This window comes from Eucyclogobius newberryi, unplaced genomic scaffold (assembly GCF_026437365.1).
Source record: "Eucyclogobius newberryi isolate DKJ021-1_F unplaced genomic scaffold, fEucNew1.0.hap1 SCAF_500, whole genome shotgun sequence".
NCBI classification, from domain to species: domain Eukaryota; kingdom Metazoa; phylum Chordata; class Actinopteri; order Gobiiformes; family Gobiidae; genus Eucyclogobius; species Eucyclogobius newberryi.
The window spans coordinates 25,507-42,526 of NW_027316169.1; the positions used below are offsets into that span (position 1 = coordinate 25,507).

General features: G+C 48.3%; 1 protein-coding gene across 1 annotated transcript in view; it reads right to left on the reverse strand.

Moving 5' to 3' along the window:
- The window catches only part of LOC140383475 (sodium/potassium-transporting ATPase subunit alpha-2-like), a gene marked incomplete at its 3' end in the record, with an annotated part of 34,407 nt that extends 24,905 nt beyond the window's left edge, over window positions 1-9,502 (reverse strand). The window contains exon 1 of the mRNA XM_072465936.1: window positions 9,371-9,502. Coding sequence (XP_072322037.1) covers window positions 9,371-9,430 — 60 coding nt within the window. The remainder of the gene's footprint in view (window positions 1-9,370) is intronic.
- Window positions 9,503-17,020: the final 7,518 nt, after the last annotated feature.

Below are 17,020 nucleotides of genomic sequence, written 5' to 3' on the forward strand. Positions count from 1 at the left end.
CTCTTGTCACCATCTACCTCTGCGCCAAATTTCATGATTCTACGATCAGATTTTTTTGGGGTCATTTCCTATCTCTCAATGCATTTTTGGTACATTTGGGGGCGCTGACGCGCCAATTTTTTTTATTTTAGAAAAGGGAAATAGCCAGAATGTAGAGAGGCACGATTTTTAGAGGTGTGCAAATTTTTGTGACTTTTCGTCAATGTTCACTGGGTGAAAAATAGGGGGGTTGGTCCCGAGAAGAAGAAAGAAGAAGAAAGAAAGAAAGAATAATATTCCGATGCGAAATCAATGTTTCCCATTTTTCAAATATCATAAACTATACATTTTCGGAAAGCGCTCGCGCTTTCCTACCTCATGGTGTGGGTCCCTGATCACTGACGGGTACTTTCGTTAATTTTGAGTGGGCTCCGCCCACTTTGTGTTTTTGGGCCTCTATACAGTAAAAATTTTACATTTTTGCATTACATGGTTATATCCACGGAACATGCAAGAGATGGGGAACGTATTCGTGAGCTACATAGCGCAAATGAGTGCTTTATAAGGGGATCCCATCATCCCAATGTAAAGGGCTCGTTTAGTGCGCACTTTTGCATGGGCTTTGCCCGTTTACAACGGTAATGTTCCATTTTTCTACTACTAATTAGTATGCACGGGGCGTGCATGAGTGAAGGAGTGCGTTAGTGAGTGTTTGGAAGTGGGCGAGCGCTTCGCGCTCGATTTCGTGTGCGCACTTTCGCAGCCGTACGAGATTAATAGGCCTCTCGCCAGCTTGTGGCGCTCGGGCCTAATAAAGCACATTAAAAATACCACAATGGGCAAAAGGCAATGTTTATGTGACTGGTCCTGGTCTAGTCCTGGTCTAGTCCTGGTCAATTTCCGGGTTTAGACAAAAAAAAAAAAAAAAAAAAAGGTACTAAATCTCGGGTGTTACACTGTCAACACGACAAAAGCCGAACATTCAGATGCAAATGTGACAACCACCACCACCACCACGGTCATAATACTTCAGTAATAATCCATTAAGGGTCTCAGATCCACAGTTGTAGAGCTGCTGCTTTCAAGCTGCTGGTCCTGAGCATCTGTCACTTTCCCCCGCGACACGCTCCAGCAACAAAAGCCTCGCGTGGAGCCTAACATGACTGAGAGCTCTGCAGCGGCCGTTTTTTCTCTGCACTGACGGGGATTCACTCAGTCACACCTCCACCTTCCTCCCCCTCCACCTCCACCGGCACGTGCACACGCTCCCCCGGGTCATCGGTATTGGCGTCGAAGCATATCTAATCTCCGCAGAATTGCTTTTTCGCCCTCATCCGTAGCCTCGTTCGCGTGCTAAAAACAGCCGCGCCGCGTTGTTTTCCCGCAGCCGTATCTCCAGACGGGATGAGCGCGCGGCGTGGAAAGTGCACGGTTCCGGTCCCATTACCGCTCCCTCTGATTGCCCTCTTGAGCCACGAGCGAACGGATACGGGTTCGAAAAAAAAGGCTTTATAGTTTCAAACGCGGCCGTTCTTGAGTCGATCCCTTTAGCGACGCCTTGTGAATGGATGCTAACTTTTCTCCGTAAAATGCAACTTTTTGTGTTCGTCTGTCACGCCGTCAACAAACAGACTGTGGTAAACTATAAAAAAAGTAAAAAAGAAGGGATTTATTGGGAGTGGGTGTATTTCGGTGCGAGTTTACAGCGTGGGGTTTTAGTGCCGCAGCGGTTCGGAGCCAGACTGAGTGAGAATGCTAAGCAGGGATAGTACAAAAACACGGGGAGCGTCTAAGCAGAATGGGAAAGGTTAAAATGAATATGCATGATCCGGTAATGCCACGGAAAGCAGCGGCGTCTCGGAGGAAAGTTGCGGAAAAGTATTGTGTTTGAAAAGTTCAATTTTGCCCTGCGTCTTTGTGATGACCCCTCACCGCAGGTGCAGACACCCGCCCCATATGTTTGTGTTTACGGTGCAGCGTTTGCACTGGGCAGCACGAGTTTAGACTACTCCATAAACTACAGGTGAAATAACAGATTGGAAATGTCTTTGACTCTCAGTGCGGTGGTTTAACGCCGGGTCTACACATCATACGAGGCGCGTTCTGCTTGTATTTTCCGGACTATAAGTCGCACCAGCCAAAAAAATGCAAAATAGAGAAGAAAAAAAACATAAATAAGTCGCACTGGAGAATGAAATGCAGTTGCAAGTGTGAAAATAACATATAGCATTTTACCAAATATGTAAAATGGTACGTACATGGTAAATGAAAACTGCACTCTTCCTTACCCTACCTCCAACCCCTCTCCCCCTCTACCCCTCGCCCTCTCCCCCTCTCCCCTTCTTCCCCTCGCCCCCTCTCCCCCTCGACCCCTCTCCCCCTCGCCCCCTCTACCCCTCGCCCTCTCCCCCTCTCCCCTTCTTCCCCTCGCCCCCTCTCCCCCTCTCCCCCTTGCCCCCTCGCCTCACCTGTCAGACTCTGCTGCTGGAGCCCAGAGGGCCCGGGCCCGTCGGGAGTACACAGGTTTACAGCGAGCAGGCATATTATAGCACGTCTCCTTTCGCGGTCATGCCGTCATTACAGGCATGGCTGCACCGGAGACGCAGCATCTTCGCCGGGCGGATGAGATAAAGCGCAGAGTGTGGGGTTTGTCAACGAGAGGCCGCGGACGTGATCCGGAAACCGGTCGGGATCCAAAAGAGCCGGAGTGTGCGGGAGACGGAGGACGGCTCTCTTAAAGCGCGGCAGAAGAGCAAGAAAGAACTGCAGCTCGTGGCGTCTCAATCCACAGTTTTAGTTTACGGAAGGAGTTATTTTTGTAACGTTTCCTTTGCGTTTTTCTCACACGTCCTTTCTTCATGTGCTTCTCCCTTTGGGGCTTTAGAGATGCCAAATTGCCAAAACTCCAAGACAAGTTCTAAGTCAAGTCCAAGATCTGTCAAGTCGATGTCTTATCGAGAAAAGCAATGTGTGTGCTTTTTGTGAATTGTAATTCTTTAAAAGGTCATTGTCCTTCAAGTCCAAGTCAAGTCCAGAGTCAGTCCTTCAAGTCCAAGTCAAGTCCAGAGTCATCGTCCTTCAAGTCCAAGTCAAGTCCAGAGTCATTGTTCTTCAAGTCCAAGTCAAGTCCAGAGTCATCGTCCTTCAAGTCCAAGTCAAGTCCAGAGTCATTGTTCTTCAAGTCCAAGTCAAGTCCAGAGTCATTGTCCTTCAAGTCCAAGTCAAGTCCAGAGTCATTGTTCTTCAAGTCCAAGTCAAGTCCAGAGTCATTGTTCTTCAAGTCCAAGTCAAGGCTCGAGTCATTGTCCTTCAAGTCCAAGTCAAGTCCAGAGTCATTGTCCTTCAAGTCCAAGTCAAGTCCAGAGTCATTGTCCTTCAAGTCCAAGTCAAGTCCAGAGTCATTGACCTTCAAGTCCAAGTCAAGTCCAGAGTCATTGTCCTTCAAGTCCAAGTCAAGTCTAGAGTCATTGTCCTTCAAGTCCAAGTCAAGTCCAGAGTCATCGTCCTTCAAGTCCAAGTCAAGTCCAGAGTCATTGTCCTTCAAGTCCAAGTCAAGTCCAGAGTCATTGTCCTTCAAGTCCAAGTCAAGTCCAGAGTCATTGTCCTTCAAGTCCAAGTCAAGTCCAGAGTCATCGTCCTTCAAGTCCAAGTCAAGTCCAGAGTCATTGTTCTTCAAGTCCAAGTCAAGTCCAGAGTCTTAGTCTTCCATACAGTGTATTGCGTTGCTGTTACATTACGTTTTGAGATGATCGACTGAAGCTGCACATGACAACAACAAAATCCAGCCTGTGAACACTAGAGATGTTCAAAAGAGTTTGGTAGCGCTTGGAACGAGAGAGATTTAAATTAGGTCCAAAGCTTTAAGATGAAGGTGCTTCGTCTGCGGTGTTGAAAATAAAATGATGCACTAATGAGTGAATCATTCTCACCTTTATCTTCTTTCATTATTTCAGCAAAGCATGAACCATCAAATCACATGAATTCATCAAGAGTTAAAAGTCTTCCTCTTCAGAGACTTTCAGAGGTTAAATCAGCCAAACTAAAGTGACATTTTCAAACGGCGGTGAAAGATAAAGGCATCGTAAGTTGTGGAAAGCCCATTAAACTGTCACTAACAATTAATAGCCATGTTCGTATTGAGAGAAATCAATAGCTCCATTTTGTTTTTTAATCATCCCAAAGACAAAACTCAGAGGTTATCGAGGATTCATCAGAAAAGTGCTAAAACGTCCATAAATATATCGGTTTGTGTTTAAGCATTTATATCTATCTAAAGACTGAACATGAACCGCTCAATAGTCCAGGTTTCCATGGCTCCAAAACAACCATTTTTCAATCTCTCTCCCACTTTTAAACTGAATTTATTTTGAAGTCAACTTGGACGTGTGTTGGGACAGGCAATTTCACAGCCCGTCCCGTAACCGCCACCGCCGCCCGAAAGCGCTCAAATGGAAACACGTGATCTCCGGCTCTATAGATGTGTCCAGAAAGGTGAGCGCGCCGCGGCGATGGAAAACAGCGTGAGGCAAATGGCACTTTTCGACCGCTCCAGAATGTAGGCCATCAAAGCAGGTCAAAGCCAAACGTGAATAATAATAGTTGTCGTGGCGAAAAACACGGTTTGAAATAAAACCTTTGCACGTCGATCACATTTATATCACAATCACAAAAGGCAAAACAACGATTGTGCTAACAAAGTACAACGGTTTGACTCCAGAAAATGTCTTTATTATTAGATATTTTGAATTTGATATTCTTGCTTTTCGCTCATATTCCAGCTTCAATGACAAAAGGTGCTGTAGGCGTGTTTCCACTTGTTTCGCTTTGGAGCAGATCGACCTGAAAGAGTCTCCACGGTTTTAAAGGCACTGGCCTGGTTAAGCGATCCCAAACAGAGGGTCTGCAGAGGGTCAGGAAGGGGTCTGACTCTCTTGGTTCTCCGGGTGGACTTAAGCTAACGAGAAGCTCAACCCACAGCCAGATGATTGGATAAGAGCGGCCGCAAACTCGGGCCGAAACGAGACGCCAAAAAGCAGAAAGAAACAGTTGATAACCATTTCTCACCAAACTCTCAACTCGATCTCGTGCTAAAGCGCCGTTTTTCAACTGATGCTAACTTATATGTTGAGCCTTAGCAAAACAGAAGCTAGCAAAGCACGCTAGCATCAGCCGTTTCCTGTTTACCCCTGCACGACTTTGTCAAGACACAAAATATGGTATTTCCAGGTCATGATGCGTCTAACATTAGCATTAGTGTTAGCATGAAATAAAGAGACGTTAAAGCGCGGCGCAGAGAAGTCAAAGAAATGAGAAAAAGGCTAAAGGATGATGGAGGATAAACAGGAAGTAGTTTATGATTTAGCTTTAGCCACGTCTTATAGCGGCGCAAACTTGGAATTACTAAACGTCTTTTTGTGAATCACTGAGATAAATGAAGAAAAAGTGTCATTTCAGTATGATTTAGATTTGATTTAGACTGATTTAGCTTCTTTCCATAGATGTTTCTCCTTTGCCTGGAATATTCCACAGTATTTTATATATATTAACATATCATATATTAACATATCACCTACAATACAAGTCATCCGATGTAGATATACATATACATTTTTCAGTCAAACACTAGTGACATCAGCGTGTTGACTTGCGGCTCTTTGTTGACGTGTAAATAAACAATTAGCCGCTCAGACGGTAAATAGCATCCTGCCGTCAAACAGGCTGATTGTGGAATAGTCCCGTCCCGGCGGCGCGTGGAGAGCTTCAGCCTCGTGGTAATATTTACACAGCCTAAATAAATATGCGAAATGAGGTTATTAAATGTTCAAATGCTCAGAGGGAAAACGTCGGCGCCGCGTGAAACCGCTAAGTCAACATGTGCGCGATGTGCTCTGCATTTTCAGCAGGTTCAGTCCAGCTGCAGGAGTTACAGTCTCTGTAAAGCAGCAGAAACAGAGACACTTACACTTGGATGATGCTGTTTTTATGACGGAGAGAATTTAACTTTTTAACAAGGTGCATATTTTAAAAGCAGCAGCACAAATACAGCAGACTTACATTGACCTGCAAGTTTAAAAGTGTGGAGGAAAAATTATTATCATTATATATATAGGTTTTGTTTATAGGAGATCTTCTACTGAGAATGTTTTTCAAACTTCCTATAAGTGATCTGTTCTGTTCTTCTGTATCTACCTCTGTATCTACCTGCGTTGCAACAATGAAATTTCCCCATGTGGGACAATAAAGGAATATCTTATCTTATTATTGCAATATTATTATTATCATTATTATTATTATTATTACTGCAATATTATTATTATTATAAATCAGCCCAATAGTAATAATAATAATAATAATTCCTCACATATTACGTTCATTATTTAATGTTTTGTGATTGTTTTATTAGGATCTATATTTCATGGGGGCTAGTCTTCCTGGAGTCCTCTAAAATGGCAATTACATAATTCAAATAAGCAAAACAAATAAGAGCAAAATGCATTTGCATCAATAAAAAAAGAAAAAGTAATAAGAGAGAAAAGTGAAATGACAGTGAAAATGTGTCTTACTTTGGAACATCGTTATGATCATCTGCAGAAACTTTTATGTTCACGTCTGGAGCTGATTCCACTTAAATGACTCAATAAAACACAGCTGACTTCACAGGATTTGTCTTAAAGTGACCTAGAGCGCCACCTATAGCGCCACCCAGAGCGCCACCTAGAGCGCCACCTAGAGCACCACCCAGAGCGCCACCTAGAGCGCCAACTAGAGCACCACCCAGAGCGCCACCTAGAGCACTACCCAGAGCGCCACCTAGAGCGCCACCTAGAGCACCACCCAGAGCGCCACCTACAGCGCCACCCAGAGCGCCACCTAGAGCGCCACCTAGAGCACCACCCAGAGCGCCACCTAGAGCACCACCCAGAGCGCCATCTACAGCGCCACCCAGAGCGCCACCTAGAGCGCCACCTAGAGCACCACCCAGAGCGCCACCTAGAGCACCACCCAGAGCGCCATCTACAGCACCACCCAGAGCGCCATCTACAGCGCCACCCAGAGCGCCACCTAGAGCGCCACCTAGAGCGCCACCTAGAGCACCACCTAGAGCGCCACCTAGAGCGCCACCCAGAGCGCCATATCTGTGAGCGTTTTCAACAACAGCCACCTTTCCAAAAAAAATTGCAGCCTTTTGTGGCCCGTAGTCTTTATTAGACGGTAGAGGACAGGGTGAAACGGGGGATGAGAGAGAGGGGAGGACACGCAGCAAATCGTCGGAGTCGGGATTCGAACTCACGACCGGAAATTTATTCTCGTAGCCGTAGATGAATTCTGTTGCAGACTGTCAGCCATGAGAGGCATTAGAGCCACACAGCCCACTAAGGACGGCCCTCTTTGTGATCAGATGACCACACGACTGGACCACACGATTGGACCATACGATTGGACCACACGACTGGACCACAAGACTGGACCATACGACTGGACCATACGACTGGACCACACGACTGGACCATAAGACTGGACCATACGACTGGAACATACGACTGGACCATACGACTGGACCACACGACTGGACCATAAGACTGGACCATACGACTGGACCACACGACTGGACCACACGACTGGACCATACGACTGGACCATACGACTGAACCATACGACTGGACCATACGACTGGACCATACGACTGGACCATAAGACTGGACCATACGACTGGACCATACGACTGGACCACACGACTGGACCACACGACTGGACCACACGACTGGACCATACGACTGGACCACACGACTGGACCACACGACTGGACCATAGGACTGGACCATACGATTGGACCACACGACTGGACCATACGACTGGACCATAGGACTGGACCATACGACTGGACCACACGACTGGACCATACGACTGGACCATACGACTGGACCACACGACTGGACCATACGACTGGACCATACGATTGGACCACACGACTGGACCATACGACTGGACCATACGACTGGATCATACGACGGGACCATACGACTGGACCATACGATTGGACCACACGACTGGACCATACGACTGGACCATACGACTGGACTATACGACTGGACCATACGACTGGACTATACGACTGGAACATACGACTGGACCATACGACTGGAACATACGACTGGACCATACGACTGGACCATACGACTGGACCATACGACTGGACCATACGACTGGACCATACGACTGGACTATACGACTGGACCATACGACTGGACTATACGACTGGAACATACGACTGGACCATACAACTGGACTATACGACTGGACCATACGACTGGACCATACGACTGGACTATACGACTGGACTATACGACTGGAACATACGACTGGACCATACAACTGGAACATACGACTGGACTATACGACTGGACTATACGACTGGAACATACGACTGGACCATACGACTGGACCATACGACTGGACTATACGACTGGACTATACGACTGGACTATACGACTGGAACATACGACTGGACCATACGACAGGACCACAAAACTGGACCTTACGACAGGACAATACGAATGGACCACACGACTGGACTAGACTCTGGACGACAGGACTGGAGCTTTGTACCGGGCGAGGTCAGAGAAGTGTCTTGTTTAAGGACACAAAAACCAGACGCGTGCACTAACCACCGAGCCACCGTCGCCGTGAGCGAGAAGAACACGACCTCAGTGACACTCTGGAGCTTTTAGAGCGCTGTATATTTGATGGGCGCATGTTTAAGAGATGAGAGCTAACGACGCGCTCAGAGCCTCAGAGCCTTCAGAGCCTTAGAGCCTTAGAGCCTTAGAGCCTTCAGAGCCTTCAGAGCCTTAGAGCCTTCACAGCCTTAGAGCCTTCAGAGCCTTAGAGCCTTCAGTGCCTCAGAGCCTCAGAGCCTCAGAGCCTCAGAGCCTTCAGAGCCTTAGAGCCTTCACAGCCTTCACAGCCTTAGAGCCTTCAGAGCCTTAGAGCCTTCAGTGCCTCCAGAGCCTCAGAGCCTCAGAGCCTCAGAGCCTCAGAGCCTCAGAGCCTCCAGAGCCTCAGAGCCTCAGAGCCTCAGAGCCTCAGAGCCTTCAGAGCCTTAAGAGCCTCAGAGCCTCAGAGCCTTCAGAGCCTCAGAGCCTCAGAGCCTCAGAGCCTCAGAGCCTCAGAGCCTCAGAGCCTCAGAGCCTTCAGAGCCTCAGAGCCTCAGAGCCTTCAGAGCCTTAAGAGCCTCAGAGCCTTCAGAGCCTTAAGAGCCTCAGAGCCTCAGAGCCTCAGAGCCTTCAGAGCCTTCAGAGCCTCAGAGCCTTCAGAGCCTTAAGAGCCTCAGAACCTTCAGAGCCTTCAGAGCCTCAGAGCGTTAGAGCCTTAGAGCCTTAAAGGATCTTACCTGGTACTTGTTGGTGGAGTTAAAGGGGATCTCCACCACTTTGGGGTTCAGGTCTCTCATCCCGCGCACGCTGCCGCAGCAAACCTCGATGCATTTGAGCAGCGCTGACTCGGAGGCGTCTCCAGCCGTGTCGCGCTGAAACCAGAACCAAAGCAGAAGAGTCAGAAAAAGAGGAACAAAAAGAGGTCTCACACCTTTAATATATACGTCATTATTTCTGTTATATTGTCGGTGATTAAATAAACTGCAAGAACAAAATGAAAAGTTAAATGTCAAAATGTGCAGCTAATCTCTTGGAGTCAAATATAAAATATAATCCCTGCCTTATAATCAAATGCAACCAGCACATATTTTTTTACAGTATAAATATATAACTGAAAATGATTTAGAATTACATTTTTGCAGTGGTGATTTTCAAAGAAGCCGACATGACTTTATAATAGTTTAGTTACTTGGACTTTATCGTATCAAGTATTGTTTTTAATGGAGCTAAAAACATAACGAGTTCACATTTAAACTAATCATTTGTTCTTTCAGACGTTTGCATAAGTCTGTAATCAGCCTTGATTTGATGACGACGATGTTGTTTGTGTTGCGTTAATTACAGAGTTTATGAAAAGCACTTCACGTTGATGAGGTAAACTTAAGTCCAGAGGTAACGATCAATAATACACAATAATACACAATAATACACAATAATACACAATACTTTCAACTTTTTGAACAGGAACAATCCTCCACAGTTGTGTGTATTATGATGGCATACAGGCGATAGATTAAAGGAACTATTTAACTCTCTGAAAAATACTATTTGGATTAAAATAAAGAAGTGATGAAGACGTTTTAAGGTTTAATTGTGGTGAGTTACTTCAAAATAATATGACTTGAGTACATGTACAAAGTAGTAATGACCCACATGAGAGTAAAAAGGTACTCTCAGGTCCACAGTCTCACTCTCAGGTCCACAGTCTCACTCTCAGTCTCACTCTCAGGTCCACAGTCTCACTCTCAGTCTCACTCTCAGGTCCACAGTCTCACTCTCAGTCTCACTCTCAGGTCCACAGTCTCACTCTCAGTCTCACTCTCAGGTCCACAGTCTCACTCTCAGTCTCACTCTCAGGTCCACAGTCTCACTCTCAGTCTCACTCTCAGGTCCACAGTCTCACTCTCAGTCTCACTCTCAGGTCCACAGTCTCACTCTCAGGTCTACAGTCTCACTCTCAGTCTCACTCTCAGGTCCACAGTCTCACTCTCAGTCTCACTCTCAGGTCCACAGTCTCACTCTCAGTCTCACTCTCAGGTCCACAGTCTCACTCTCAGTCTCACTCTCAGGTCCACAGTCTCACTCTCAGTCTCACTCTCAGGTCCACAGTCTCACTCTCAGGTCTACAGTCTCACTCTCAGTCTCACTCTCAGGTCCACAGTCTCACTCTCAGTCTCACTCTCAGGTCCACAGTCTCACTCTCAGTCTCACTCTCAGGTCCACAGTCTCACTCTCAGGTCTACAGTCTCACTCTCAGTCTCACTCTCAGGTCCACAGTCTCACTCTCAGGTCCACAGTCTCACTCTCAGTCTCACTCTCAGGTCCACAGTCTCACTCTCAGTCTCACTCTCAGGTCTACAGTCTCACTCTCAGTCTCACTCTCAGGTCCACAGTCTCACTCTCAGTCTCACTCTCAGGTCCACAGTCTCACTCTCAGGTCTACAGTCTCACTCTCAGTCTCACTCTCAGGTCCACAGTCTCACTCTCAGTCTCACTCTCAGGTCCACAGTCTCACTCTCAGTCTCACTCTCAGGTCCACAGTCTCACTCTCAGTCTCACTCTCAGGTCCACAGTCTCACTCTCAGTCTCACTCTCAGGTCCACAGTCTCACTCTCAGTCTCACTCTCAGGTCTACAGTCTCACTCTCAGTCTCACTCTCAGGTCCACAGTCTCACTCTCAGTCTCACTCTCAGGTCTACAGTCTCACTCTCAGTCTCACTCTCAGGTCCACAGTCTCACTCTCAGTCTCACTCTCAGGTCTACAGTCTCACTCTCAGTCTCACTCTCAGGTCTACAGTCTCACTCTCAGGTCCACAGTCTCACTCTCAGGTCCACAGTCTCACTCTCAGGTCCACAGTCTCACTCTCAGGTCCACAGTCTCACTCTCAGTCTCACTCTCAGGTCCACAGTCTCACTCTCAGTCTCACTCTCAGGTCCACAGTCTCACTCTCAGTCTCACTCTCAGGTCCACAGTCTCACTCTCAGTCTCACTCTCAGGTCCACAGTCTCACTCTCAGTCTCACTCTCAGGTCCACAGTCTCACTCTCAGTCTCACTCTCAGGTCCACAGTCTCACTCTCAGTCTCACTCTCAGGTCCACAGTCTCACTCTCAGGTCTACAGTCTCACTCTCAGTCTCACTCTCAGGTCCACAGTCTCACTCTCAGGTCCACAGTCTCACTCTCAGTCTCACTCTCAGGTCCACAGTCTCACTCTCAGGTCCACAGTCTCACTCTCAGTCTCACTCTCAGGTCCACAGTCTCACTCTCAGTCTCACTCTCAGGTCCACAGTCTCACTCTCAGTCTCACTCTCAGGTCCACAGTCTCACTCTCAGTCTCACTCTCAGGTCCACAGTCTCACTCTCAGTCTCACTCTCAGGTCCACAGTCTCACTCTCAGGTCTACAGTCTCACTCTCAGTCTCACTCTCAGGTCCACAGTCTCACTCTCAGGTCCACAGTCTCACTCTCAGGTCCACAGTCTCACTCTCAGGTCCACAGTCTCACTCTCAGTCTCACTCTCAGGTCCACAGTCTCACTCTCAGTCTCACTCTCAGGTCCACAGTCTCACTCTCAGGTCTACAGTCTCACTCTCAGTCTCACTCTCAGGTCCACAGTCTCACTCTCAGTCTCACTCTCAGGTCCACAGTCTCACTCTCAGTCTCACTCTCAGGTCCACAGTCTCACTCTCAGTCTCACTCTCAGGTCCACAGTCTCACTCTCAGTCTCACTCTCAGGTCCACAGTCTCACTCTCAGGTCTACAGTCTCACTCTCAGTCTCACTCTCAGGTCCACAGTCTCACTCTCAGTCTCACTCTCAGGTCCACAGTCTCACTCTCAGTCTCACTCTCAGGTCCACAGTCTCACTCTCAGGTCTACAGTCTCACTCTCAGTCTCACTCTCAGGTCCACAGTCTCACTCTCAGGTCCACAGTCTCACTCTCAGTCTCACTCTCAGGTCCACAGTCTCACTCTCAGTCTCACTCTCAGGTCTACAGTCTCACTCTCAGTCTCACTCTCAGGTCCACAGTCTCACTCTCAGTCTCACTCTCAGGTCCACAGTCTCACTCTCAGGTCTACAGTCTCACTCTCAGTCTCACTCTCAGGTCCACAGTCTCACTCTCAGTCTCACTCTCAGGTCCACAGTCTCACTCTCAGTCTCACTCTCAGGTCCACAGTCTCACTCTCAGTCTCACTCTCAGGTCCACAGTCTCACTCTCAGTCTCACTCTCAGGTCCACAGTCTCACTCTCAGTCTCACTCTCAGGTCTACAGTCTCACTCTCAGTCTCACTCTCAGGTCCACAGTCTCACTCTCAGTCTCACTCTCAGGTCTACAGTCTCACTCTCAGTCTCACTCTCAGGTCCACAGTCTCACTCTCAGTCTCACTCTCAGGTCTACAGTCTCACTCTCAGTCTCACTCTCAGGTCTACAGTCTCACTCTCAGGTCCACAGTCTCACTCTCAGGTCCACAGTCTCACTCTCAGGTCCACAGTCTCACTCTCAGGTCCACAGTCTCACTCTCAGTCTCACTCTCAGGTCCACAGTCTCACTCTCAGTCTCACTCTCAGGTCCACAGTCTCACTCTCAGTCTCACTCTCAGGTCCACAGTCTCACTCTCAGTCTCACTCTCAGGTCCACAGTCTCACTCTCAGTCTCACTCTCAGGTCCACAGTCTCACTCTCAGTCTCACTCTCAGGTCTACAGTCTCACTCTCAGTCTCACTCTCAGGTCTACAGTCTCACTCTCAGTCTCACTCTCAGGTCCACAGTCTCACTCTCAGGTCCACAGTCTCACTCTCAGTCTCACTCTCAGGTCTACAGTCTCACTCTCAGTCTCGCTCTCAGGTCTACAGTCTCACTCTCAGTCTCACTCTCAGGTCCACAGTCTCACTCTCAGGTCCACAGTCTCACTCTCAGTCTCACTCTCAGGTCCACAGTCTCACTCTCAGGTCCACAGTCTCACTCTCAGTCTCACTCTCAGGTCCACAGTCTCACTCTCAGTCTCACTCTCAGGTCCACAGTCTCACTCTCAGGTCTACAGTCTCACTCTCAGTCTCACTCTCAGGTCCACAGTCTCACTCTCAGTCTCACTCTCAGGTCCACAGTCTCACTCTCAGTCTCACTCTCAGGTCTACAGTCTCACTCTCAGTCTCACTCTCAGGTCTACAGTATCACTCTCAGTCTCACTCTCAGGTCCACAGTCTCACTCTCAGGTCCACAGTCTCACTCTCAGGTCCACAGTCTCACTCTCAAGTCCACAGTCTCACTCTCAGTCTCACTCTCAGGTCCACAGTCTCACTCTCAGGTCCACAGTCTCACTCTCAGTCTCACTCTCAGGTCCACAGTCTCACTCTCAGTCTCACTCTCAGGTCCACAGTCTCACTCTCAGGTCTACAGTCTCACTCTCAGTCTCACTCTCAGGTCCACAGTCTCACTCTCAGTCTCACTCTCAGGTCCACAGTCTCACTCTCAGTCTCACTCTCAGGTCTACAGTCTCACTCTCAGTCTCACTCTCAGGTCTACAGTCTCACTCTCAGTCTCACTCTCAGGTCCACAGTCTCACTCTCAGGTCCACAGTCGGAGTGCACAGTCGGAGTGCACAGTCGGAGTGCACAGTCGGAGTGCACAGAGGGGCCGTGCGGCCCTGCATGTTGTCATCGATTAGAGTGAACCTGAGAGCACATACTTTAGCTCCATTATGCTCCTCATATATTATGCAGGAGCCATGTTTTATCAGGCGCGCTGCATGAGCCCTGGCCGCAGCTGCATGAGCCCTGGCCGCAGCTGCATGAGCCCTGGCCGCAGCTGCATGAGCCCTCGCCGCAGCTGCATGAGCCCTCGCCGCAGCTGCATGAGCCCTCGCCGCAGCTTTAGAGTTACACAACAACAGACACTACACAGAATCAAGGGCAGCGTCTGATGTCAGCAGGAAACAAGAACTACATCAAACACTTTGTGCTTGAATGGATTCAGTATTAGACTGTATGTGTTTCAAAGCCTGACGAGTGCATTCTTATGGAGAGAGGGACACAATGCACGGAGGACATGCATTTAGAGCGCTGCAAAACTACACTTCCCTTTTATCACCACCGTCACTATGTTCACATGAGAACCCCAAGAAATGTGTCACTTAATTAATAATGTCAATGGTGTGTTTTAAAGGTCTGAAGAGCTGAGCACTCACACAAGTGCACAGTACATGACATCACCTGAACTGAACTGCTTTACGCGTCCAAACCGCTCAGCGTCACGTGAGCAGTTTGTGCCGCGCAAAAGAGGCCTCGAATATGGCGAGAGAACGTTAGCAGATGATAGATGTTCCTCATTGATCTGGTCACACTTTCAGAGCGGCTCGGACCTGATTCATGTAACTACGACTCAAACAAACTCCAAACACACTGCGCATTGTCCGTCGGAGGCGCACTTTCACTAATTGGTTTTCGACATCAATTCGAGCAACAAAGACTCGCAATTCGCGGCGACGTGGAGGTCTTATCTGCTCCATTTTGCTCCGCTCGTAAGTTACGTAACAGCATCAAACTGCTTTGTGAAATTGAACTGGGCTCGTGTGATCTGTTATTGTTGTAATAGATGCAAAAACAAGCCGTAAACCTGCAAATTACACGCTTTTCTATGCATTTAAATGTCGCGTATTAAGTCTGCGAGCGCGGCGGCGCAGTCTATCACGCGCAGAGCAGGATTAGGAGATTGTTTCGGCGCCCGAACGCTGATTATCCTCCTTTCGGATGGGCGTCGCTCGAATATTTGCTTTTCACGCTTTCGTGGCTTTATCGATTCAGACTTGGGTGGCACCAAGTTGTTGTTTTTTTGGGGGGGTAGGTTGATTTTGAATGAGGAAAAATTCATAACCTGTGAAATCCAGGCAGATGATCATTGCAAATCATCCCGGCAGAGAAACCAATTTATTAAAATGATGTTCAATATCCAACAGGCGAGGGAGAGGAAGGCAGCCAGACAAGAAAAGGCCCTTTATTCCTGTTTACTGATTCATGACGGCGCGTGGAACCGGGACGCGCTCGCAGTGATGTGTCCTGTTCGGGCTCTTCATGAATGGCTAAGTAGATGCGGGGGCGTCGTCGTCGTGCGGCCACACACACACACACACACACACACACACGCACACACACACCGGGGGGACTCGGGTGGCGGCGACCGATGTGTGCGGCGGGGGAAGAGACACAACAGGCTTTTTATTACTTGTGTTTGAGGAGACTGTCGAGATGGCGGCGGAGGGAGAGCGCGGCCGGGCGGGGAGGTTAAGTGGGCGCGGCGGTCGTGGGGGGGGGGGTCGGAGTGCCGCTCTGACCCATAATGTTGTCGTGCTCGAGAGAGAGATATTACGTGGCCTTCTCCGTCAGGCTGGCAGGCTGAGAATAGTTTACGTTCTTGAACATTTCTAGAAAGATAGACGAACACGTAAGATACTTTATTGATCCTGAAGGAAATTTAGACTTTGCTGCAGGAATGTTTCCGCTGCACTTCCCGGTCGCCTTTATGTCTCTGGCAAAGGTCTCGGTAGTGTAGCTCGGGAGGCCTCGTCGGGCGGTGTCAGGGCAGTTTGAGGAGAGTAACACGCCTCGGGACAAAAGACCCCGTGTCTCGATCAATGCAGAATCTCCACGGATAGAGGGGAAAATCTAGCAGCTCTTTTCACACGCTCAGACTTCTGTCCTTTCAAACTGCACTCGCTGTACTTCTTTGTCCCCAGATATCATGTTTAACGCTGAACTCAGAAATAAATTAAAAAGTTTCGAAAAGCGCTCGGTGTTTGCCAGCCGAGGAGCGACGAGAGCAGCCAACCGCTCCACTGCCAAGGGACGGATTTGTCTGACTCATCGAGGGCCCAATGAATTAAGAGTCATTCCATTCGCAGGGCGCACTCGTCTCAACACCGACGTGCCGAGTCACCGGTTCTTTTTTCGGACACGTTCAAACCTAAAATACGATAAAACACTTTACAAACTACACCTCGATTTCTAATGTTGTATTTAGGCCTTGGACGCCTTTAGGCATCGTGAGTGCTTTGCCAATAGAGCGTTTATTGAGAACATAATACGACCGCAGAACGAGTCCGGTGACGGCGATGATTTTTGGGAAATTAAAAACTGGAGAGGTTTAACTGTGATGCAACAATTTGAGGAAAACTGAAAGTGAAACCTTGTAAATAAGTGTAATGCAAGTGCTCGCAGCGCGTGAGGGGACCACAATATAACAGCTCAAACAGCAATCAAATATTCATGTGTTTGAGAGCTTCTCCTGGTCTCATGTCTGCTGACCGCTCTGGCTCTGAGATGACTGACCGCTGCTGCATGTGTTCAAGAGATTCAGAGTGTGTTTGATCCAGGTGTTTGTGCGTTTGACCATCGCAGA